Source organism: Nelumbo lutea, chromosome 4 (genome assembly GCF_056320005.1).
Source record: "Nelumbo lutea isolate HS-2025 chromosome 4, American lotus-T2T, whole genome shotgun sequence".
In the NCBI taxonomy this organism is placed as follows: Eukaryota; Viridiplantae; Streptophyta; class Magnoliopsida; order Proteales; family Nelumbonaceae; genus Nelumbo; species Nelumbo lutea.
This window is the reverse complement of record NC_142687.1, coordinates 20,296,834-20,323,882: the sequence shown is the minus strand read 5'-3', so window position 1 is coordinate 20,323,882 and position 27,049 is coordinate 20,296,834. Positions and strand designations below refer to the sequence as shown.

Below are 27,049 nucleotides of genomic sequence, written 5' to 3'. Positions count from 1 at the left end.
TGTCTTGAATAATAGTTCCCTCATTGGTATTACTGATCTAACGACCATTAGTCCATTACATCACATGACATGGCCAGTGGTAAGGTGGGACCCAATCCCCAAATTGGCACCAGGAGAGTGGTGTTATCTGTAGTTGAGAAAGAGTGTGAAAAAAATAAGGTGGATGAAGTCATTGACAATGGCTTCAAGCAAACAGAAAAGTGTAGTCATTACATTGACGGAAAATAGACAATGGAGAAAGCGATGACGAATTGACGACGATAATGAAGTAGTTGGAGCTGTATATTGGAAAATCTTTATTAAGGCTTTGTATTATAAGTTTAATGAAAAATAGTACAACTAAAAAAAAACTTAATGCCTCCTCTAAGTTTCATAAATAACCTTAGAAATTATAATAAAGTTATACCATTTTTTTTCACAAATAAAATAAACCAAGCCCCCAAATAGGAAAAACAAATTATGAAAAAAAAATCCTAAGTGTAAAAGCAATAAATCATAGGCCAATCAAGTAAGAAAAAAAGAGTGAAAGTATAAGAATATTCTAATAAATGATAGATTTATAAATCTTGAATCTATTAGTAACAAGTTTCCATTTATTTCACTGAAAATCGATACTACACATATTGCCCATTTCGAAAATTGGTATGTAATACAATATGTAACAGTGCTTTGAATCTCTTATGGGCACATTACAAAATTTATTAGGAAATTAGTTTTAGCAAGAGATATTGAAGCCTTAAAGAGTATGTAAAGACATTGCATTTAAAATGTATTTTGCCCTCACTTAGGCAAATTCATTTTTCGGGATACAATGAAACCTTTTATAAAAATTTGGGGTTTTAACTGTTCAGTCCATCCTTAGAAATCTTAGCTCCACCCTAGGGGTGGATTGATGCCAAATCCATGGGCAAGATACAATTTATAGGGGGGCTACTAGTAGATTAAGAGGTAGCTGTATTTTCAGATTTCTGAGGGGAGTACAGTCTACTTATCCCTAAAAATTTAGCAAAGTTGATTAATTTTTGAAAAAAAAAAAGCCCCTAAGATAATAGTAATTCAGATTGAGAGAGAGGGGGGTGCAAAAATATAACTTTCAATGTGTAATATTTCCTCACCTCTAAATACTGCATTGTGCAATAACATTAATTTAGTTGTGTGCCACTTCCTACATATAAATCTAAAAGAAATCTTATACTTTTTCCACGGAAAAATCTATGATACAAGAAAACAATATATGGTATTGAAAGAGGTTGTCCAATCAAAGCACCCCTTTTGAAATTTGATGAATAATACTTGATTGGTCATCTCTTTTGTGATACTGATTGATTGATTGTAAGTTCTTTTTACTATTATGTCTTTCTAATATCATAATTGAACTCTTTTTCATATATGATTCTGAATAAATAATAGAGAATGTGAAAACAAGAGATCCCCTAACATTGTTTTGTTGCTAGTGGATTATCAATAAATGTGCTTAATGAAGTAACATGTGCAAACCCATTTTTCATGTGTTAATGATAAATGACACAAAATAACATTGTGTCTCACATGAGATCACATCTGCGCCCCACTGAGGGCGTCTCACATGCACATGTCAGCATGCACCGGGAACATCTCCCGAAGTTGTCAGTGGGAGATGTTCTCAATACATGGTTGGGATATGATGTGGGGCGTAGATGTAAATTCACCTAACATTGTTTTGTTATTAGTTAGTCCAATTTTTCTAGAGATGTAATCATGTAAAACAGTGCTGCAGGCAGCTTGTTCAAGGTGTGGGCTGTGCTAGGCCAGCTTGTGGGCTGTCTTGGTCTGTGCTGCCCTTCCCTATGGTAACTTGGGGGATTGGCTCAGCACGACCCATGGTCCAAGCCTATGTGGGCCCATACTGTGTCGTGTCGTGCTGTAGGCTGGGTTGGTCCTTGGGCCAAGTCAGGACGTGGACCGGGCCAAAGCTATTTATTTAAAAAAAATTAAAATTTAAATTTTATATGAATTTTGATTATACAATTGCTTATATATACAATAATTAAACAAGTTAGTATATCGATTTCAAATTCGAGATTCAATATAATCGTATTGAATTCGAATAATTTGAATATCTAATCGGTCGAATTCGGATATCCTATTCATACCGAATAGTTATTTGGATTTGAATTCAGATATGGCCTGATTTGATTCGATAAATAAATGGATTTGATCAATTATTTAATTCTTATATATAATATATAAAATATTTAAATGTCTTATATAATTTTTATATAGAATAGTTAAATTATATAAATAGTGTATATATTTATATACTTTATATAAATAAAATATTTATTAATTACCTAAAATAATTATTTAATCGAATTTGGATCGAATCGAATATTCAAATATTTAATCGGATTCAAATATTAATTTTTAATGTCCATTAGATATCGAATGGAATTCGAATATCAAATTTTCTAATTAGATTTGAATTTGGATATTACTTGATCCAATTCGAATGCAATCCGTTTACATCCCTAATTTTATTAATATATAATATAATATAATATATTATATAATATATAATATATAAGATATATAATATATATTATATTAGGTTTGTGGGTCGGGTTGGCTTAGCCCGACTTGTAGACCTAAAACTACAGGTACCGAGCCTGGCACGACCCACGGACTGTCGTGCCAGGCCCTGGTTTGGCTCGATTTGCACCTCTAAATTTTTATATTTGTGCAACTCTTATAATGCAACATGGCATCATTTTCTTTTTTCTTTTTTAATTAATTTGAAAATTGTCCGAGTCAATTTCATTCAACTACATTGATGAAACACTATACAATTAATGTAGCTTGATATAAATGAGCCCGGATCTCTTGCAATCAACAATTTTTCTTACATAACATTCAACTACACTTTGAGAATATTTTTGCATATGTATGTTAAATTCATAAGAGATTGAAGTTGATTATGAAGTCCTTATAGTTAGACTATGCCTTGTTAGAAGGAGGTCATTGTGAGGCATGTTAAGGTTTTAAGCGACTCCCAATTCATGGTGAATCAAGTCAACGACAGGTTTAAAGTTCGACAATCAAGCATGTCCAGCTACCTAGAAGCATGTCCAAGCTGACCAGCTCGTCACAATCCAAGTTTAGGGGATTGCCTGAATTGACACCGTGTTCACTCAATCATTCCCAAAGTGACCGATTCTGACAAATTTTCCGACGTAATCACAACCATACAGCCATCCTGAATAGACTTCATCTTCCAATACATACGAAAGACACTCTCCTGCAAGATCGAGCCTAAGCCAAGTAATTATAAGAAAATATTTTGTATCCTTCGATTCTTCCCCCAAATAATACAATATTCATGAAAATACACACTACAAACCAAAAAATGTGAAAATTGCACATGCTTTTTACGTGGGTTCCACCTTACTTCCAAGAAAGCGAAGAGTTGCACAAGCTCTTAGTTAACAAAAAACCCTCGTTGCACGAACAGCAATATGGGATGCATTTAAAGACCCCACGAGTTGCATGATGTTGCTGTTTGCCATCATTTCTTCAAACATGTAACGATCGTCACGCCCAATGCTATTTTGAATTTTCCTGCCTGAGATGAGAAATTGAGAGGAGTCCATGGAAAAGACACGTTCACCTTCGTCACGTAATGCTTATTAGTTATTTCCATTCATGGCTCATGGGTCCTACTATTATATCTGTGGGGCGAAGAATCCGAGAGTTGCACAGATTAGTTGTTCAATTAATTCTTCTGTCGTCTGTCCTCTCCGCTCCCCTTCTATTATAGCGAGCGTTCATCCGCCCGTCGTCTCTTTATTCTCGTCCCTCAATTGCATCGAATCACACTATTTGCCAAACTGGGCGGCGGGAAGAGGGAAGCCTAAAAAGTAGGGAGGTTTTTCTTTTTTTTTAATCTTTGTTTCAAACCCAAATTGCGGAAAATTGAAATATTGAACCGAATTAGCACCCACTTCGGTAATTTTTTATTTATTTTTATTTTTATTTAAATAATACGCCGAGGTTCGGATTCCAAACCAGTTAGCCTCGAGGTACGAACCTAAGGCTCGATCCAAACCTATGTATTGTTTCTCAGTTCGTTGAATTTTTCGCACTATTTCGATCACTTTATCTTTGCCCTGGTCTGAAAAACCTCGTTCTCGCAGAGCTCGAAAAAGGGGAGGGCCATTTCTTCTTCATTGACGGAAACCCTAACTACAGTATAATCGAACAAAATTACAGAGGTTGAACTTCGATCCATTAGAAGACCTTCAACAACCAAGTAAGTACACATCTAACCTCACAGAAACCCTAATTATCCCCGTCAGATCACCATTTCTAGACCTAGGACCTTCGTTCTCTGAGATTTTGGTTTCTGAGCTGGGTGGAATCTATATTCCAGCTCGTTTTCTTGTTTTGTCTCTTTTCTCTTCTCAATCTCGAATTGGAGTCTGAATTGTGTATGTCCTCTTCGATCCCGCTGCAATTGGTTTTGGAGCTGCAGGGGCTTAGTAATTAAGTATGTTCCTTGAAGGTTTTAGTTTTCTGATGTTCCTTTTAGCATTCTCGGGGTTATTTTAAATTTTAGCTACTTTGTGAGTGGAATCTGTATTTGGGTCGTGGGAATTGGGCCGTATTAGGAGTTATAAATGCAGGAAGTGTATGGCTTTCTTGCTTTTACACGAACTTACTTGGACGAGAGATAGATAGAAAGAATATTCTCTGTACTTGATTATTGTTTTTGTGCCTGAATTTCACCAATGAAACACTTTTTTGTTAATTTTGTACATTAATTAAGACACCTTTGAGTAGCTTAGAGTTCACTTTTTTCTGTTTATGTGGATGCCGCCATTTTTATGGGATTATTTTACCTGTTAAGATCATCATTTCTCTGTACGAATGTCTCATGCCTTAATCGTTTCGTTCAACTATAGGAAATTAATGTACTGTTACATAATTTCGTTAGTCAGTATGTACGTATGGAAACGCTTAACATGCTCACTATAAAAACCAGAAATTGCAGAAACAAGCAAGGCTCAGGTCCATAATCCAAAGTTCTGTTATGATAATGGAGCTTTCAACTTTGTCAATAAACCATCTTCCAGTTTTCCTCCATCAAGGTTGATATATATATATATATATATATTTCATAAATTGCATCAAGGTTGATATTTCCAACTTGAAGATGTGTCTCTACTATGCCAAGATAGAATCCTACTTCCTAAAATTCATACTTTGTGCTTTCCTTGCATGGTTCAGATGTTTCTATTCTCTCATATGTTTCTGTGTGCTTCTGAAAAAGCATTTCATTGTTGCAGAGATGTGTTTATGTCTTTTACCCATTTTCATTGTTTAATCATGGCATTTTTTCTGGTTTTATGGTCCATTCTTGTAACTGCTAGTTATGATGATTTGAGGCTTGAGAAATTGAAAACTCTTTTTAGATATCTAGGTTTTAGTAGCTGCCACTTTGATAAATGGGGCATGAGAGGGAGGTGGGGATCATAGTTAGTAATTCAAGATAACATCAAAGCACCTAATTGCCTAGGCAATGGAATTTGACAAAGAGAAAACCCAAATTCTAAGTTATTTCCTATTTTTGTATACCGACCAACAAACAAATTGAAAAAATATCAATTTCTTTGTTAATAACAATGAATTTCATATAAAAATGATAAACCATCATACCCAAAGACAATAGCATTTTAAGTATATTAATTTTGATATTTCAAATGCAACATTGCAATATAATAGGTGCCAACTACCTTAGCTGGTAAAGTCTGTTGATGTAATTCCCATTGAGTCAGGGTCATATCCCACCTTCACCATACAAAAAGTGCTATGCTAAGTATTTATAGAAGAATTGCATGTAAAAAAAACTATTAGCAACTAAAGAGGGCTATGACTTTTTAATAGAAAAAAATTAAGAACCATGTAAGAAAAACATGAAACAAAGCAGAGCAGACTGCAGTGCTTTCATCTGTTTAATGTGGGAGAGAGAAAGAGAGTTTGCAGGAAAAAGTAAGAAAAATAAAAAGAACTCCTTTTTCCTTTTCTTCTTTATTCTCTCTCCTCAAATTTTGTTTTGCTCTCTCTCTCTCTCTCTCTCTCTCACTCTCTCTCTCTCAATAAAAGGCCATTACCTAATATTGGTCCCAGCTACCTGGGGCCTTGGGAGGGTGGGCTGGATACAGACCTAACCTTTGGCATTTATGGTTTTCAACAGTAGAACCATAAAATAAAATCATACATTATAAATACATGATAAAATGCGTCAAAGGACATGCTAATAATGTGCACCCCATCTGATAAAAAAAAAATAATGTGCACCCCATAGTAATATAGTTAAAATAAGGTGCCTGTCTTGTAATTTTTGTCATCTAGGCAGTTACTTTGTTACACAGACAGGCACCTTTTTAAGAGAACTCAGCCCCCTCCAAAAAAGGGTGCTTAGCTGCTCAGTCACCTAGTTGACCCCTTAACAACCATGGTGGGGACATGGTTTCTATGTTTCTTTTTCTTTTTTTCCCCCTACTCCTCTTTCCCTTTCCCTTTTTACAAATACATATTGGATTTGGTAATTTAATATGAAAGCAACTCCTATCTTTTGTTGAGAGGTTTTCTTCCCATTACATGCAGGATTGTTCTTTGATCTTTTGATGGGAGATTGCTTCATGAAGAAAAAACATGTGCACACAACCCTCATTGGTAGGTTTAGTTCTATACTTAATCGTCCTATTATTAGTATTGGGAGTTGGCACACATCTTCTGCACCTACAGAATTCTGTAAGTTGCATAGAAGAAAATTTGTCATGACACGGTGACCTTAAACTTGACCTTTAACCAATTTTCTTAGTTGCATATAAATCTTGTTGCAAAACGGATTCGTACTTGTAAAATATTAAAGATATGCAAAATTATTGGATATTTGGATAACTTCTAAAATGCATCACTATTGTTACGAAAATACCATCAATCCTTTTTTTTTTTTTCTTCAGGAAGTTGAGTCACCAGATTTCAAGAAAGTGCTTAGAATAATATGATATATGATAATTGCATTTGTCTCACAATTTACCAATTTGTCTCGATACGACTTTTCATGGAATATGCTAGTTGGCATGTAGTATTTGTTTGACATTAATTATCTGCCCCTATGTTATTCAGGATGAGGTTTTGAGGGTCCGGAGCACAGCATTTGCAGTCCCATTGATATGTACAAAGAAGTACTAAGCCACATAAATTAGGTACTACTGGTCTGACTGCCTGGATATTTGCTCTTTGCTAGACTTATAAGAACAAAAAGGTTTTGAGCTTCACATCATCTACCTTCTAAGGTAGGTTTTTACCTGAGACAAATATTGACTGCTGGAAGTTTGTAATCTGGATTATCTATGCCCGGAAATGAAGCCAGAGACAAGGTACATAATTTCTTTGAGCAAGACAATTTGTCACAGGGGCAGCAGCAATTCCAGGTTGGAGGTGGGAATTGGACGGTTCTGAATAGCAACCTCTGGGCTGGACATCAAAGGCAGATAGGGTCACCTCCAAGTTCCAATTCAAAGAACTACAACATACAACAGTCAGGTACCAATGCTTTTGATCATGTTAGTGGATGGTATCTCTTGCTTGGTTGGATTCTCCATCACATATTTTTTCTTTTCCTTTTCCTTTTCTTTTTGTTTTTTTTTTACAGTTAATGATTTAGTTGTCTTCATTAGACTATTCTGGTCCTCTTTGTTTTGTTTTTCATTTGTTCATTTTCTAACTCCAACAAAGGAAAAATATATCTAAATAAGTTTGCAACACCTATGTGGAAATTCACATGTTTCCTGGTCCACAATTTTTATTATTTTTGTTGCTTTGGTGTTTGCAGATCCTGAGAGTGGAAACAACAGTCAGTCTTTGCATGTGCCACTTGGCACAAATCTTACACAATTAACTCTCAGGCATGATTTTGCCAAAGCCCAATCTAGAAGCCAGCAGCTGAGTCTGAATGGCGTTATGCATGGAAATCAGGGTTTCCATACAAGGCAGAATCAGGAACAGTTTCAAGGAGAGGATACTGTCTCAGGTTGGCATGGTTTAGCATCAAGAGGTGTATCTCTCCTTGAATCACAAGAAAGTAATGCTCCTGCACAAAGTTCTGCTATAACCAGAATTTCAGAAAGGGCAGGAACTGCTAAAGCTCCTATTAATTTTGACTTGCTTGGTGGTCAACTGCAGCTCATGAGGGGACAACAACCAGGCATGCCGCAACCTCAACCGAGGCAGCAGCCTGGTTTTAATGACATGCAGTTATGGCAACAACAGATCATGTTGAAGCAACTACAAGAACTTCAAAGGCAGCAGCAACTTAATGAAGCAAGACAACAAAATTCGATGAATCATCTCTCTGCAAAACAGACTTCTGCTGATCAGCTACCAACTATGGTCAATGGAACTCAAATTCATGATCCATCTAACTATTTGTGGACGAATGAACTTACTGGGGGTGAAACCAAAGTAGCACCAAGTACTTCTCAAATGTTTATGGCTGGTACCATGAACATTGTGCAGCGCACAGGACCTCCTCTGCAAGGGTTTTCTAATGGGCTCATGTTCACAAATGAGCAAGGTCAGGGGCTGCGTTCAATGGGGTTCATTCCTCAACAGCTTGACCAGTCTCTGTATGGAACTCCCATTGCTAGCTCAAGAGGAAATTTTAGTCAGTATTCTAATCTCCAAGGGATTTCTCATGATTCAGCTGATATTTTGACCAAGGCAGGTGGTAACCAAGTAGAGAAGACTGGAGTGCAGACATCAACCTTTAGTAGCTCCTTTCAGGGCGATTTATTTACAGACCAGGGTTCCATGCAGGATGGCATTAGAGTTTCAAAACAGGGATTCCAAGGGAAGAATTTGTTTGGGAACTTTCCTATTCATGGGAGTAGTGAAGGTGTATCAGGTAATTTCCAACAGTTGCATTCCCTGCCAAGGGTTGCACCAATGCAGGAATTCCAAGGGAGACAGGAGCAAGCTGGTTGTTCAGGAAACTTGCAGGAAAAAGCAACAACACAAGCTGGCCCTTCTCAGGGTTTTGTTGCTTTAGATCCCACAGAAGAGAAGATTTTGTTCAGTACAGATGACAATATTTGTGATGGTTCTTTTGGCAGGGTCACAGTAGGCTTTGGGAGTCCAATGGAAGGTTCAAATTGTGTCAATGTTTTTCCTTCCATTCAAAGCGGAAGCTGGAGTGCCCTTATGCAGTCCGCTGTAGCAGAAACTTCTAGTGGTGACACAGGGATGCAAGATGAATGGAGTGGCTTGAATTTTCAAAAGACTGAACTGTCAGCTGGAAATCAGCCAGGAGTATTTAATAACAGTGAGAAGCAGCAGAGTTGGGTTGATAACAACTTGCAGGCTGCATCTTCTTTAACTTCAAGACCTTTCCCGTTGTTTGATGATGCCAATGTGAGTCCTAGTAGTCGTAATATTTCTGTTTTTCAGCAATCAAGCATCAAATTTCCTTTTGAACAGACTGAAAGGATGCGACTTGATTCCTCTCGTGAATCAATTCAGCAGTCTCCTAAAGAAGGTAGCAAGTGGTTAGATCGAAGTCCTCATCAAAGACCACTTTCTGAAGGTAGTCAGCAAATTCAACCGCTTATGCATTTGGAAAATTCTTCAGGTGGTGCTTGGGCTGGTCATCTTTACAGTCAGTCTGAGAGTGCTGCACATTCTGCAGGTGCAGAATTAAATGGTCAGACCATGCAGGATTCTTGGAGCCATCAACAGAGCATATCATCATATAACATTGGTGGCCATCCATTTAACAAGTCAAATGGATGGAATATAAACGAATCCTTATCAACCAGTAGGGATACGGCATTAAAAATTCGTGAGAACAAAAATATTGCACAAAATTATCAGGGCAATGACAGTAAGAAAGCCATGCAGTCTGAAAGAGATACTAGTGGTGATATTTGGAAGGCTGATGGAAATCATGTGGCAATTTCCTTTCCTAATTTGACTGGTGGACCAGAGCAGTCAAAATCTGGAGCATGTATTCAACAGGTCAACCAAGGAGATTCTCATACAAACAATTTTACTGCTATACCAAATTCAACCATTGGAAAAAGCAATCGGGAGGTTGATCAACATGTCCTAAATAGTCATCAGTTTGATTATGGGAAGTCCACCATTAATTCTTCTCCAAGATATAAAGGAAACGAGACTGGTGGAAACTACCAGCAATCACTTAACAAGATTCCTTGTGTTTCAGAACCATTGATGAATAACTCTGACAGGGTGTCAGGTGAATCATATGAAAAGAATCGAGAGAATTGCCACCAGAAGGAGATTTCTAATAATTCTAGCCAATCCCAACATCCTGTTGCAGGAGGTTCTGTCAGAGAGAATGTGTGGTTAAGTTCAAGTGATTCTCATTCTTCAGCTGGAGTGAACCAAAAGTTATCAGGTCCAGCTGGTCGAAAAGCACCTAGTCTTCGCAGGTTTCAGTATCATCCAATGGGAAATTTTGGGATTAATATGGAACCTGCTGACAGCATGAAAAATGTCACACATTCACAAGTCCTGTCCCAGCAAGTAACTCGAGGACTAAAAAGCCATGAACAAGGATATTTTGGGCAGTCAAAGTTTGCTAGTCACATTCCTAACAATGCCATTGATACTGAAAAGGTTGGACTTTCAAAATTAGGATAACTCTGGTAACTGGTAACCATCTTTTCTTAAATTTTCTGATTTGGCTAGCAAATCTAAATGGTCTTCTGTTTGCAGGGCCAGTTACCTGATTTTCAAGGAAACATAAAAAGGCCAGATGATGTACCTTCTAGAGGAATTCTTCCTGGCTATGCGGCTAATGCATCTTCTTCCTTCGACAGATCAACTGTTTTTTATGCTCCAAACAGGAATGCTCAGACAAGGTAAATAAGGACCTGAGATTAGTCTCCTTTGTTGAACTTTAGTAACTTACTCCTTATAGTAATTGGGCATAATAACTGTTGTCAGAGCTTTCATTGGAGGTATTTATGTGTAACTTCTAAGCTGACTAAGTTTCAACTATGCTGACCTTGGCAGTCTATTTTTCTACAATTTATGAATGGCTTTAGATTTATATTTACTGATTTGGTTATTATTTTGTATGTTTAACAACTTTTCTGTCATTTTTCTATCTTTTTCTCTCTGATGCATTTTATCTTACCATCTTGCAATTATTGCATATGACAACTTTGTTAACTTTTAAATGATTTTGACAATTGCAGTCAAAATATGCTTGAGCTTCTCCATAAGGTGGACCAATCAAGGGAGCATAATGCCATGATGCCCCTAAACTCTTCTGACTGCAATCCCTCAGCTGAGATGCCTAAAGCAGAAGCTTCTGACAAATCTATTTCTCATCTTCGGTCCAATCAATCTTCTACTTCTCAAGGATTTGGCTTGCAGTTGGCCCCACCTTCTCAAAGGCTGCCTGTAGCAAACCATGCTTTCTCCCCTCAGAATTCCTCACAAACAGTTAATGATTTCAATTCAAAGCATGCTGATCCAGAGATGGGAGAGAAGGGTCAGGCACGGTTGGCTCCAACTACTGCGGTGCAGTCTTTGCCTCTTTCTCATGAAATAAATCAGAAGGAAAACTGGGACAACCAATCTAGTGTTTCAGGACAACCTAGCAATGAAACCTCCCATTTGAACATGCAAGAAAATTTCTCTAAAGCTTTTACATCTTTGCCGTATCCGAGAAATCTTCAGAATCAGCAGATGTCTGGTGCAAGTGGGCAAGCAGTCAAAGATCAGTCTGTTAATGTCTCTTTTGATAGACTTGCTTCCCATTTTACACAGGCAGATGCTTCTCATGATGGCATGGTATCTGATCTATCTGCTCGATCATCAGGTTCTGGTGCAGGTAGCAGGGTGTCACCTTTCAACCTTGCCCCTCCTGCAGATACATCCCAGCCTCTAAGAGTTTCAGGCCAACAGGTTCCATTTCCAGAGGCTGTGCCTGTCTCTCAGCCTTCTATTACATCAAACATGTCTCAGCAGGGATCCTTTTCAACAATGTTGCATAATGCATGGAATCAACGTTCATCAGGTGGCCAATCTCACAAGGTTTCTCCTAACGTGTTCCAGTCCAATCCATCAAATAGTAATCTGGAGACATCTTCATGGACTTCACAAAAGCCAGGTCAACAAGATACTAAGAGAGGAGGATATAGGTCTTCTGAATTTGGTACATGTTCTAGTACTTCTCAACGCTTTTCTCATGTGGAAGATCAACCAAGGAAAGAGAGTCCCTGGAAACAAATAACCTCTGATAAGGTTGGGCTGGCTCAACAGACAGCACCTGTGTCTCAAGGGCCAGAGTTCAAAGCTAAGCAATTCTCAGATGCAAAGTCTCTTGCTTCTGGGCCATTGTTCTCTCATCCACATCAGCAAGAAGTTGATAGAGGAAGGAATGGGAAAGATCCAGTTTTGGTTTCCCAGGCAGACAATGCGCCCCTTCAGAACCCTGCTGCTTTGAACAAAGATATTGAAGCCTTTGGTCGTTCTCTGAAAGCCTCTCATATGCTGCATCAAAACTACTCCTTACTGCACCAAATGCAAGCCATGAAAGGTGTGGAGACAGACCCGAGTATGAGGGGTGTGAAGAGATTGAAAGGAGCAGATTATGGTGCGGATGCTCAACAGGCAGCTTCTAAGTCAGGGCAGCAATTATTATATGGATACAATCCAGTGTTCAGGGATCCTGTAGACAATGAACTGAATTCAGCAGCTCGGCGTAGCTCTTTTTCAGGAGATACTAAAATGCTTAGTTTTTCATCAGAGGCAAGAGATGATCAGAATAACAATACATCTTCCCAGTCTGCATCTTCTCATGATATTGTCACATTTGGTAGAAATGATTCCCAAAGTCATTCTAATAATCTCAATATAGCATCTACTAAACGGGAACATTCCCAGATTAGCCCACAGATGGCACCCTCCTGGTTTGAGCAATATGGAACCTTAAAAAATGGTCAGATGCTGCCAATGTATGATGCATGGAAAACTGCAAAGACTGCTGCACAGCAGTTCTTTTTTGGAAAGCCTTCTGAGAGTTTGCCTACACATGCTTCAACAGAGCAAGTGAGTATGGTTGATTCCAGTCAGGTTGGTAGCGTTTGGCAAAGTACAACCACCACCTTGGTTGCAAGCAAGCACTTGTCTCCTCAAATAGTGCTTCCAGATGCCAGTGACCAAAGTTTATCTGTTGTGAGACCAAAGAAGCGTAAGAGTGTAACATTGGAGCTCCAATCGTGGCAAAAAGAAGTTACCCAAGGTTCCCATAGACTTCAAAATACCAGGTGGTTATAATAATTAGAAATTTATTTCAGTAGTTTTTTTTTTTTAATTGTGCTTTATCATCTTATTTCTAACCTTATTTATAAAGGCCTGTTAAGGAGGTTGATTTCTTCGATATCTGTTTCTTAATGTACAAGTTATTTCATTATTTACAGCATATGTGAACTAGACTGGGCACGAGCTGCAAATCGGCTGATTGAAAAGGTGTGTTCATAATTGAATGGCTGTAAGTTAAGTTATTTTTAATATATCTCCTCAATATCTGCAAGATCTGGCATGGTTTTCAATGGATGCATGCCTGATGGTAGGTGGAAGATGAAGCTGAAATGATTGAAGATGGACAACCAATGGTTCGGCCAAGGAGAAGGCTTATATTGACAACACAGTTATTGCAACAACTTCTTCGCCCTGCACCAGCAGCACTTCTCTCTGCAGATGTAACTCTGAACTATGAAAGTGTGACATACTATGTTGCTCGGTTGGCACTAGGGGATGCTTGCAGCCTGATCTCTTCCTCAGGCAGTGATTCACGTTCTCCCCCTGACAAGGCGAACACGTAAGAACTACTTCTGCAGCTTCATAATTAACAATAAGGATGTGAATATACCTGCTCTTTCTGCCATGTCCAGCCATTCATCAGAATGGGGACAATCTGGGCTACATATTTCAATCCCACTGTCCATATCGTCCAACATGATCATAGGGTGGGGTTGTTGGCACAAGTAGTCAGAGACTCTTTTGAGATCCGTAATAATTTGTCACATGTAAGGTTCCTTGGTTTTTCAAGGAAGCTCACTAAACAACCTGATTAGCAAAGAAATTGGGGTTGAGTAGCCAAGGCTAGTGTAACAAAAGGGGCATAAGCATTCTATTTTTCATGTTACTCTTTTATTCATATTAATAAATCAACTGTTAACAATAAAAGAAACAACTTTAATAGCAAAGCTGTTCCCTATATGGAAAAAAGGTTCACTAGTCAGGTGAAGTAGGGCTTAGTTTGCAAAAATGGCAAGTTGTTTCGGTGGGGAGGGTAGTTGAAGATTCCTTTTGAGCTCCAAACTAATTTGCCATGTGTAAGACTCCTTGGTCATTCAGGAAAGCTCACTTCCCAGTTGGCAAATCCATTCCTTGTATGTGTTGCGGGTTTTTGTTGAAGAAACATTTACATCTGAATATAGTTTCTCTTTTCCCTTTTTATCCAGGATATCTGAAAAGGTAAAGAATTCTGAGCGAATTGGTGATCAGTATTTTTCTAAAGCTGTGGAGGGCTTCATCGGCAGAGCAAGGAAACTAGAGAATGACTTATTTAGGTAAAACTCAAGTTCCAGACTATGCATTTATGGATGCTTATTTTTCTTTCTGGAACAGTTTTGTTACTCTTTAGGTCAGAATGTCAAATGTGCCTCAAGGAACTTATTAATGATGCCATAATCTACTTATATTTTCATATTTTTAGTTCACATTATGTCCCATATTCTTTGTTCCTAGTCTTTTTCGGTTTTGATGTTATTGCTGGTGTTTATGATTTTCTGTGACACTGCAATTCATCTTCTTTAAGTTTTTTTTAGTATTATACATTTATACTTGTACATCACTGTATGCACTCTCTAGATTTTGTCTCAAGCTTCATATGCATATTGATAAATTTGCAGGTGAATAAACTGAAACATTTTCTTTTGGTTGATAAATAAACTAGCATCATTGAATTGCCAACTTGATAAGAAGTTAACAGATGGTCAATGGATTAAGATATGAATCTGCCTTTAAATGTTTATCTACAGAAGGTGTTCTCATAAATGCTAACATTTGTAGCATTTGAACATGATGCAAATGGAAATATATATCATGCCATAAAGAGAAAAAGTGTTATGTAAGATTGTCTTATGGGACTTTGTTCTTATCTATACTAGGAGCAAATTTTCTGGATGGCTCATGCCAAAGAGATTGGATGGTCATGGTCTTAATTCTTACATGCACAGACCTGATGTGGTAGCCATAAAGGTCCCTTTATTGTTCACAACACCAGAAATCGGCAAATTTAATCCCGACAACATGCTTCTACCTGGAAAAGGCTGTAGTCTATGCCATTTATATTTTTCAGACAAAATTTAGTTCTAAGGTTGCTCATACATACCGTTATGAGACGGTTTAAAATAGGTCAGTTCTGGGGATTGCATATTGTTGATGTTGGTTAGCCATGTAATCCCTTCTCGTGCTTGAAAGTTGAGAGTTTTGCTATGGTTCATTGACCTGTCAATTCTGTATGTTTAGAATCGTAATAATTTTACTAGGTGGTACTTTATAGCTTGGATCACTTGCTTCATTGAGGATGCAATCTTCGTATGAAAGTAGATTATGTAGCTTTTAAAGCCTCAAATTTCCCATCTTAGTAGGTGCTGAATTTGCAGCCCCATTTTTAGTTCAACAGTTTCTGTAGCTTTTAAAGCCTAATGGTTGGGCAATCTATCTCTGTGGAATTAATTGACAAACTGTCAATTGGGGATTACCTTCTTGATCCTTTAGACCTGTACCTTTGGTTGGCTTTGAGGACATTAGAACATATAATGTGTGCTAAGAAATGCATTCCCTTGTGAATTTCTTTTGTGTTTTCTTTAACTAATCAGAATGAAAAAATTATTAGATTTTTTAGTGAAGTTAGTTGCTTTTGGACTTCATAATTACTTGTTAAATCAGGCTTGGTGAACCTTTTTTTCAAGAGAACTTTAGGACTTCTTTGAGGTCTATATAAAGGTCAAAAAATGATGTGCTGGCTTATTGATATTCTTGGACTCTTCTGGTCGAGTTCAATAAACTTCATTAAGTAGAAGTCTGCCTACTGAGACTGGATGTCAACTGCAATTCTTATGAAACTTTAATTCTTATTGACATTGTGTGTGTATTCACCCTATGCATGTCCTCCAAAGCAATAATACTTTGAATTGACTTTATCCGTTTATGGTGGTCTGTCATTAGTTTCAGTTACGAGTAGGAGCAACATTTCAAGTTTCTAACTTTTGTTCTGCAGAAGCTTTGTAGAAGGCTGAAACCTAAAGCTAAACCTTAGTAGATTTTTTATTTTTCATCAGGCATCAGGCATTGGTTAAACAAGTATTCATGGAAGTGAAGTTGGTTCTCTTGTATTCCTTCAGGTTCCTTTTTCTCCTATTTATTAATTTAATTCTTGTGATTATGCAGATTGGACAAGAGAGCATCAATCTTAGATCTAAGAGTGGACTGCCAGGATCTGGAGAGGTTTTCTGTCATCAACCGTTTTGCCAAGTTCCACGGCCGGAGCCATGCCGATGGGGCAGAGACCTCATCATCCTCTGATGCAGCATCAACTGCACAGAAAACTTTCCCCCAAAGATATGTTACTGCTCATCCAATGCCTAGAAATCTTCCGGAGGGGGTACAATGTCTTTCACTTTGATCATTAATTAATTGATTCTTTCCCCTTTCATCATTGATCACCATTCCTGCATGCACTTGTGGTCTCTTTCTTCTCACTTGCACGATGGCACCAATTTACACGAAAGTGACAAGAATGGAAGAGAGGATGCAGGACAAGAATGGGTTTTTTGATCAGCTCCTCTTGAGTAACTAAGGCTCTCTGATCTTTTTACCAAGAGGCCATTTTTGGGAAGAAGATATAATTATAGGTCTTTGTATATTCTCATGAAAATTTGAAGCTTGGGGTTGGCCATCATTTTCCAAAAGAGTAAAAGTTTGAACGGCTGCTCCATCTGTTTCTCCAAACAAATCATGGTAATTGGCTCCATTTTCAGATCAGATCATGTTGTCTTCTGGAAACGGGTGGCTTAATTTTCAGGTCAAATTTGTTAGTCCATTGTCCCTCCTCCCAGAGGGAAGAAGGGGGGGGGGGTTCCTTGTATCCATGGGGTCGGGGCTTTTAACTAGAACTGACCACCGCTTGATTGTCCCACGGAGAATGGATATGGTAATTTTGATCAATCAACAAAAAGTAGCCTTGTGCAGGTAAAATTAAAAGCTCGGTATTTTTCCACTTTCTTTTAACTCCCTTTTTCTTCTCCATGGGAATCCATCCCACTAGAAAAGGACTGTGGTAGAATACCATAAATGGGTGGATCACGTGTAATTCACTTCATATTTATTTGGCTGCAAGTGGTCAGAAATGTATAGAGATTTCTGTCATTCGTGATCCTTTGCTTGTGTGTGTGGGAAAGTACCAGAAGTCCTTTTTTAATCAATCTGTCAGCTTCACTTTCGTGGGACAAGTAATAACAAGCGGCTTTTATTGTACCAGGATTGACTCCCGATATTTATTCTTTTTTTTTCCTCATTCTTTTCTGTACTGTGGATCTCAATGTCAGTGTCAGAGACTCTCATGTCATCTCATTCATGAGGAATGTGATATTAAAAGAATACTCATCATAACCTGAAACTGAAAGAGACATTAAAAGATAAAACAATTAAGAAAGGAAAAGTAGAAAGCATGTGTGTACTACATATATGGCCGTGGGCGCTGGTGTTGAGGCCTGTGGTCCAGACTCCGAAGTCCAGACTCATGGGAGTTCTAACAACAAACAAATGTATATAATGCAACAGGAAGCCCACTCACAATTATATAAAAAGTGTTTTATTGATGACTTGGTGGGCCAACTCCAACTGAATGTGAATCTGATGAATCGTATAAAATGTTAACCATCAGCTCCCTTTCCCTGTCAAATGAGGAATAGTAAAAGATAGAAAAATCATGCAGAAAAAGTGCGTGGGAATAAGACAACTAGTCAACTATAATGAATTTTGTATATTATATTATAGCCTCTGCTTTCCCCTGCCCCATGCATTCGTACTGAAGACGGGGTCTTTTGCAGGTGGGTTGCTTGATAGATGTGACTATTAATGGCTTGGAAAAAATTGGTCATGTCATTTACCGAGTTTACAGTTTATTTCAATCCAACGTGGTCAATTGTAATCTTATACAGTAAAAGAATTATCTATAGTAGTAGTCACATGATTGAGCTCGTATCTAGTACCTAGTGTCTCTCATCTGTTGGCTCGAATTTTCAGAGAAAGAAATTGTGAACATTTTCTATCTTTTGGCATGAGACCATGAGTGATAAATATGCTATAGGGTGCCCGGGGTTTAAAAAAAGTGAGCATTTCAAAGCGAGCTCATTGGATCACCACACTTGTAATGAATATCAAGCTTTTGCACTTCCGAATTCCAGAATTGCAAAATCTTTTCTGGCATCTGTTGGCCACTAATTTTAATTTTGCACTATGTACTCCTTTATTATTGTTTTTGCTTTTTTTTTTTTTTTAATGATGAGGTGTAATATAATTTTTAGTCTTTGTTTTACATTCTTTTTATTCCAAATTTCCAACGAGTTCTTATATAGTTTTAACTTTGAATCCAACTGCGTTCTAATCTTGCATTTAGCACTTTGTCCTGTTTTAGGTATTACGTACATTAGAGGGGACTAAGGGGTGGGGACAGAGCAAGGTGCACAAGTGGCCCTGGCCATACTGCAGACTGCAGAGAGCTTTGTAGTTCACCTGTGTTTCCTTGTTACTGACCATCTCAATTCTCAACCATTGGGTCATGGGCAAATTTAGCACCTTATTCTAAGGGAAGGAAGCATATTGAGTAAAGTAGTGTTAGCTCAATTTAGTATATACCCACCAAAATTCCTGAGCTGGGATATGGCTGACACACTCTGAGCATTACTAAATAAGCATATTGTAAGTGTGCCAAGGACATGTGAAATGTGGGGAGAGAGGTGCTAGTTAAATTGTCTAGAGAAGTCTAAACAGCTTAGGAGTCTTCCATGTAGCAATGTGGTTTGGAACCAAAAGAACCTTCATGGGGTAAATTCCAGCCAAGAAGACTTTGCTAAGTGTCTAAGACGAGCCTTTTAAAATTTAAACATCAACCTAAAAATGGAAAATAAAGAAAAGAAAAAAAATGTTTTTTGGTAGAACAAGAAAAAAACATTAATTGATCGTCAAAATTAACTAGTGGGGAAGCCCCTCCTTTGCAGGGGAAAAATTTAAAAATGCCATTTGGAGATACAATTTTTTATGCCTATTTAGAGATACAATAATAAATTAGGTTATATTTTTTAAAATAAAATAATTATAACTATATTATTATGAATAATAAACAATCACGTAGAATCAGTCTTGAACTGATTATTTAATTTGGGATCAAATCATAGACCTCATTATATTGAAAACAATAGTCAAAATAATACTAATTTATTTTTATGTTAATAAGTTAAACATTTTTTATTAATATTATCTTATTTATTATTAAAAAATTTCAGCCAAGAAGACTTTGCTAAGTGTCTAATACAACCCTTTTAAAGTTTGAACATCATCCTAAAAAATGGAAAATAAAGAAAAGAAAAAAAAATGTTTTTTTGGTAGAACAAGAAAAAAGCGTTAATTGGTCGTAAAAATTAATGCGATTTATATTTGCTTTTTGAGCATATCCATTATGGGTGTTTACGGTCTAGTCCAGTGTGGTTTGGGGAAAATCTTAGACTGAAGTATTAAACCAGAAAAAAAAATCTCTAATCAAGCTGTTTTATATAGAAACCAGATTAGACAAGAGCGTTTTATTATGGCCTGGTCTGGTCTCTAATACAGTTTGGGTCATTCTACTGGGCTTAACCCAATTAGAAAGCCCAAACGACATACAAACTTGTATAAATAACAGATGTAATTCAAATATCAAATTATCTAACAATTATATTATATATGTTTTAAATATATATTAATATACGTTATTAATAATTTGGTTTATGGTGGTTTGGTTTGTGAAATTAGAAACCAGACTGTTTTTTTTAGGACCAGATCAGACCAGATAAAACCACCAATTTCAGTTTGTTTCGGTCCAGTCTGGTGGTCTGGACCATATGATGGACACCTCTACTATCCATTCTCAATTCTTCCAACAGTTTCCAACATTTCACAGGTAAATTTATTAGATTTATATCATTAATTCAATCTTCATATAAATTATTAAAATGTGTTCCTTGTGTTTTACACCTTATTAGAGCATGTGCATTTGCACTTGCAAGAGAGAAGAGTAGAAGTGGAATGGGGGAGAGATGGGTAAAATGAAAAATTTTTACGGTATCTTGACGTGAGGCCAAGACAAAACATTTATGGTATTTGAGTCTTGGTTTTGTCAATGCATTTGTGGGATTTAAATATGTTTTCCAGTGTATTCTAATGATTTCATTGTATGATTTGTATCCGAGCGTTTCCTTAACGTATTCCTCAATCTTTGTTGATACTTATTCTAAAATGAAAATGGCCTTTCCAATATCGATACTGGATAATCCATCTTGTGATGCATGTGGCTAATCGAAAGGCAACCATGTTCATAACTTTTCCCTAAAGCTTATTTTATTAATTTCAAGTAATAGATAGATTAAGCATAATGAATTTTTTTTTTCATTGTTTTGGCCTCTATCTCTAGCCAGAGCATTTTTTAGGGGCTAAACAGAAAAAAAACCCTAAATCCTTCTAAATGGCATTTCGGTGGGTTAAAATACTAATATATATTGTACGATTGGTATATTCACACTTTCTTGTATTATGAACCTTGATCTTTATAAATGGATAATAGAAGAGACCTTTGCGATGCGTGGGCTGGTGTTAAAAAGATGTCTATATTACATTCAGTTTATTAACTGAATCGGTTGTGGATAAGCTTAAATAGTCTCATATTTAATTATTTTTGTTTTTAAAAAATTCAAAACAACAGAAGAATTCTAAAAGGGTTGTTGGAATATTATATGAACCATCTAATGTGGACAATTGCATTTTAGAATAGGATTGAACTATGATATATAAAAGATATAATATCCGAAAAACAACTGATTAATAAATTGGAATAATAAATATGATAGCTGTTATTTATCAAAATTCATTGATGGGTTTTGATTGGTCAAAACTCTTTTCATAATTTCAGTTGGGCTGGGCTAATTGATCTTGGATAATCTAATATTTGAAGTAATCAGTCTAAACCATCTATATATCAGGGCCAGGGGACCCTCCAGGTTGGCCTTGCCCAGTTCTTTAACCTACATCATCATCTCTTTTTGAAAAGGCCGTTCTCTTGAGGTTGAGGGTTTCAGATTCTTCTCTACCGTACTTGTTGGGATTATTGAAGCCAGATTTGTTCCATTGACCATTGGACGCTGGGAGTGGGATCGAGTGATCGACCAATTCAGTTGCCCGTAGGTTCCTGTGAGGGTTTCTGTTGGGAGACCTTTCTGTTGGCTTTTTGGAAAGGAAAGGGATACAGGTTTCAATAAAAGAGTAGAAGAGTCATCATAGTCCTAAAAGAGGTATGATAAATCCCTACGATTTTTGGGTCCTTTGGGATTTGGGTCAGCTATCAATCCCTGGTTTTCTGTTCATTTCTGGATGACTGATCTGCTCCAGCTTTTGAAGCGTCACCCAGCCCATAAAATAGGATTCGGGGACTTTTGTGAAATTTATTTTTATTAGTACATTTAAATCGTAATAAGTGTATTTGTGGCAAGTGTGCCTCTGGTAAGGGTAGGATTAGAGTTGTTTTCATGAGGCTCGCATCGATCTAACTTCGCACGCTGCTGTAGTTGCTGTGAAAAGGCATCGGGTTTCAAACCCACAGGCTCTTTAGGATTCCCCAACAGTCTGTCCTTCCCCCACAGTTTTAATGGCAGAACCACAAAGCCATGCAGAAACCCAGAGGACGGAAGCATCAATGACTTTAATGGATAGGCAAATCACTGAGCTTGGTAAGGAACTGGCACAACATACAACCCTTCAGGCTCAGTCTACGAAATAAATATTAGAACCCGCTTCGGAAGCTCTTGACGCGAATCTTCTCACAAATCCAAGTGGACGAAGATAACGTAAAGTTATTTGTAAGGGATGCATGAAACCAAACGTCAGGAGTAGAAGTTGACTATGATGACAGCGGAGGTTGGGTTTACATCTTCGACACTGAGGAAGACATGCAGCGAGTTCTGAACGGTAGCCCCTGGTTTATTCGTTCAAGCTGGATGTTGTTAGCGAAATGGCGTGAAGGATCAGCTGGAGAGAGAATCAAACTATGGCACCAAAACCTATGGGTTCAACTCATCAATGTACCTCGCAGCCATATTCCGGAGAAGAACTGCAAGTTCCTCGCCAGTGCAGTCGGAAGAGTTTTCAACTCCCCAAACTCAATCTCCCCGGCAAACCCTCATGGGGACGAAAAATCTGCATGCGCGTGGAGATTGATTTGGGGAGACCACTGTTTCGGGGCTTCTTTCTCAAAAACTCAGTGAACCCGACTTGGATAAGATTTGTGTATGAAGGATTGACGAAGGTGTGCTTCTACTGTGGCCTGGTTGGCCACCGGTGGAAGAAATGCAGGCAGCTCCCTCCTGGAGTCCCGCATGATGAAATCATCATAGAAATGGAAAACCGCTCTCTGGAAGCCCCGGGAGAATGGTTGACAGCCGACTACAAACCAGAAAAACCTCTAAAAATTCCGGCACACCAGATTGCACCCACTGCATGTAGACAAACTCAATTGATCCTAAGGGATAACAGCTCGGATGAAGACTCAGAGGACGAGCTCGCCGAGAAAAGACCTAGACTCTTAGAGGTGCCGGAGCAGACAATGAATCGCCAAAGGAGTCCATACTCTCAAATGAAAGAACATGAACCCGTCGAGGGAGGTGAATCGTCCAAGCAGAAGCACTCTGAGTCAACCCAGAACTCAACTCGGAAGAAAGAGAGGGGAAGTTGACCCTCAAAACTTGTGCAAATTGGAGCTGCTGAATCAGCGCAAATCTAAGACCCAGAATCGAGATTGGATAGCAGTGTCATAATTAATACCCAAAAGAAGAAAAGCAGAGGTAGGCCTCTTCGATATAAAGTGTCAATGATGGATTTCTCAACCGGTTATGAGTTTTGCGATGAAAAGCTTCTTGGGAAAGGGAAAGAATCGGTTTGGGAAGGGAAGGGAGGGAATCAAACTATGGTTCTTATACAAGATCTGGATAGCAGCTCTCAAGAATAATGATTTGCCACCAAAGGGTGAACCCATTAAAAGCACTATTAACCCAGGAGAGCCCCACTTGGAGCTAACTTCACCGGTCCTTGAACCTTTGAACTTACTGGAGGATGCCACGTGGATTGAAAAATGGGACTCTAACAAGCAACAACAGCCAGCAACTGCCATTTCCACTGTATTAATCAAGGTGCTCGACACTTTTTATGCATTATTATTGTCCATTTTAATTATATAAAAAATTCATTATTTTATTCTGTATTATCCTGCCACCATAACATGCCCCTGACATAATCTTTCTCTCTAAAACCAAGCTAAATGAACAAGTCTCCAAAACTCTCTACAAAAAACTCCACTATTACAATTTCAAAATCATTGGAGCAAGAGGTCTAAGTGGTGGTCTCCTATGTGGATGGAAGGATGGTCTTTTAATCAAAATTATTGACTCTTCCTCGAGACACATAGAATTGAGAGTGGAATCAAACTCTCATAACCTAAACTGGACTATCCTGCTCCTCTACGGCCAACCTAGCAGAGGAGACAAAGAGGTTTTCTAGAACTCCCTAATCGCATAAAAAAACTACCTTCTGAACACCCCCTGACTAGTGATTGGAGATTTTAATGACATCACCTCCAACTCGAATTATGAGGGCTCAAGTAGTTAGACCCACATTTCTCAGCCTTTGTAGAGTTTTGTAGACCACTTTGGTCTCCTTGGTCTTGGATGTTCTGGCCCCTATTTCATATGGACTAATAACCAATCCGGGAAAAGAAGAGTCCGAGAAAATGATAAAAACCCTTTCACTTCCCGCCAATGTGGACAGAACATGAGGAGTGCAGTAAAATCATCCAAAAAACAATGGAGGAGGAGGATGAATAGTTCAAGGGCATACAAAGTAACAGTTAAGTTAAGAGCAATCAAAAGGAGCTGAACCAATGGAACAAAATGGTCTTTAGGAATATCACAAGTACATTGTAAAAGCTGGAAGCCAGCATGCTGGAGGAATGCAAGCAATCAGGCAACAAATACAAGGAACTGAAAGCCTAGTACAACAACTGACTGAAATATAAAGAGCAACTTTGGAAGTTAAAATCAAGAGAATTATGGCTGAAAGAAGGGGATAGAAATACTAAGCAAGGAGAATGGATCTCAAACCTTAACCAGATTGCAGATACCCTTAAAAGTCAAGCTCTTGATGTAAGTGGAGTGGATGAAAACTTTACCCCAACCTGGCTTGATGGGCTTCCACTCAAGGAAATCTCAGAAGAAGATAAAAGCTCCCTCATCACCATCTCCTTGAAAGAAGAAATCAAATCAGCACTCTTCCAAATGAACCCTCACAAAGCCCTAGGTCCGGATGGCTTTACAGCTTTCTTTTTTCAGCATTATTGGAATATTGTAGGGGATGACATTACTGCAATGGTGTAGAGATTCTTCTATAGTAGAAGGCTATTAAAGCAAATAAACCATACTCTCTTTGTCTTTATCCCCAAAAGAGCTGACCCAGAGGTAGTAGAACACTATAGACCCATAAGTCTTTGCAATACTATCTATAAAATCGTTGTGAAAGTGATGGCAAATAGATTAAAACCCATCCTAAAATACCTAATTCAAGATAATCAGACTGCCTTTATTGAGGGCCGTAGCATAGTGGACAACATCATCTTGGCTAAGGAAGTCATCCATAAATTGAAGACCCAAAAAGGCAAAAAGAAATGGGTTGCTCTAAAAATTGACATGGCCAAAGCCTTTGACAAGATGGGTTGGTGATTCCTGATCCAGGCAATGAGAAAAATGGGATTCCTTGAGGAGTGGTGCGAAATGACATGGCAATGTATCTCCACAACTTCTCCATCAAACTCAATGGAAGCTTCTTTGAACATTTTACAACAACCCCCACTTACCTTATTTGTTCATCTTAGTAATATAGGTTCTGTCGGCTCTGCTCCTCAAAGAAGAGTGAAATGGGAGCATTCAAGACATCCAAATTGCAAAAGGCATGACTCCAGTAGTCTCCCACCTCCTGTTTGAAGATGACTATCTCATTCTCAGTAGAGCCACACCTGAATCTCTCCCAAACATAAAGAGCACTCTCATTACCTTTGAAAGAATGTTAGGACAGCTCTCCAACAAAGGAAAATCTGGAATCTTGTTCAGTAAAAACACCCATAGAGTCCACAAAAAATTACTAAGCAGACTAATTAACATGAAAATAATGTCCGTCCACTCAAAATACCTAGGAGCAAGGCTGACTGAAGGGAAAAACAAGACTAGCTAATAGAGAAATCATAGACAAGGTGAGCAAGAAGATGGCAACCTGGCAAGCCAAACTCCTATCCCAAGCTGGGTACCTAACTCTTCTCAAGGCAGTAGCCCAGAGCATACCCACGTACACAATGCTGAATACCCTGCTCCGATAAGCGGTCTGTAAAGAACTTGATAGAATCCAAAGGAATTTTCGGTGTCACGGAAGCAATGACAACAAAGGGGGACACAATATTAGCTGGAAGCAAATCTGTTGCTCCAAGAGAGAGGGGGGACTTGGCCTAAAACTTATGGAACCATTTAATAAGGCTATCTTCTCCAAGCAGGTCTGGAAACTAATAAATACTACCGGTACCCTATGGGCCCTCCAGCTCAAAAGCAAGTATTGGAAGAAGAACAACATTTTTGAATGCAAGGCTCCACAGTCTGGAAATGCTCCCTTAAGTTAATAGCAGAACTCAAACCACACACTTGCTAAAAAGTAGGGATAGGTATCACAATAGATGCTTTCAAGGACGCCTGGATCCCTGGAATACCAGGTAACACACCGAGACCCAAAGTAGGAACCCTCCCCCAAGACACCATGAAAGTTAAAGAATTTTTAATAGAGGGTATAGCCTGGAACAATGATAAACTACTGGAGTGGTTCGAGCCAGAGGCAATACAGGCCATTCAAAGTATCCACATCAGTGGCCCCACCTCCATGGATCCCCTTCTCTGGCTGTCCTCGAGCAATGGAGACTTCACAGTTAAATAAGCTTATTTAGTCTTCTTACAAGGTAGAGTGTGGGTGGACGCAACTGAAATTAAATGGACAAAAATATGGCCAAACAAGGCCCCTGTAGGTGTCAATTATTCATGTGGAAATTCCTCCATAATGCAGTTAAAAACAAAACAAATACATGGAGTGCCATCAGAAACAACGAAGTAAATTGCTCCTTCTGTGGTGACGAAGCTGAAACCCAAGTCCACCTCTTTCTGCAATGCCCGTTCTCACGAGCAGTCTGGTTGCAAGCCCAAGTTGACTTCAATCCGGAAGCCTTCCTACTGTCGAGATCTAGGGACATCCTCACCTGGTGGTGTTCCTATAATGTTACAACAGTAATGAAAGAAGACTGTAAGGCTTTCCTGGCACACATCATCTCCATCTTCCGTGCTATCTGGGATGCAAAAAATGCTACAATTTTCAAAAATGAAAACCCAGACCCATTGGCTGTCCTTAGAAGAGCTAACTCCTACTGCAAACTGCAACTTCCTTGCCCAAACAACCAGTAAACCCCAACCCATGAACCTCTCTAACCTGATCGATGCACATGAAGATATTATTTTGGTAGATGGATCTTGGGATCCGCACACCATGGACGCCACTATAGGGCTATTCTCCATTTCTTACG

General features: G+C 38.3%; 1 protein-coding gene across 4 annotated transcripts; it reads left to right on the top strand.

Annotated features, from left to right (window-relative positions):
- The first annotated feature begins 4,114 nt into the window (after positions 1-4,114).
- On the top strand, positions 4,115-16,801 carry LOC148854453 (uncharacterized). 4 transcript variants are annotated; one of them, XM_088941828.1, is made up of 10 exons: positions 4,115-4,285; positions 7,168-7,247; positions 7,411-7,587; positions 7,877-10,680; positions 10,780-10,925; positions 11,265-13,343; positions 13,497-13,545; positions 13,650-13,897; positions 14,520-14,651; positions 16,537-16,801. In XM_088941828.1, exons 4-10 carry the CDS (start codon positions 8,005-8,007, stop codon positions 16,769-16,771), a joined length of 5,565 nt encoding a protein of 1,854 aa, XP_088797954.1. In that variant the 5' UTR covers positions 4,115-4,285; positions 7,168-7,247; positions 7,411-7,587; positions 7,877-8,004; the 3' UTR covers positions 16,772-16,801. The 4 variants fall into 4 exon arrangements, with proteins under 4 accessions (XP_088797954.1, XP_088797953.1, XP_088797951.1 ...); XM_088941826.1 differs by adding an exon at positions 6,643-6,711 and having other exon boundaries at positions 4,121-4,285; positions 7,168-7,587; XM_088941827.1 differs by having other exon boundaries at positions 7,168-7,587; positions 14,544-14,651.
- The last annotated feature ends 10,248 nt before the right edge of the window (positions 16,802-27,049 follow it).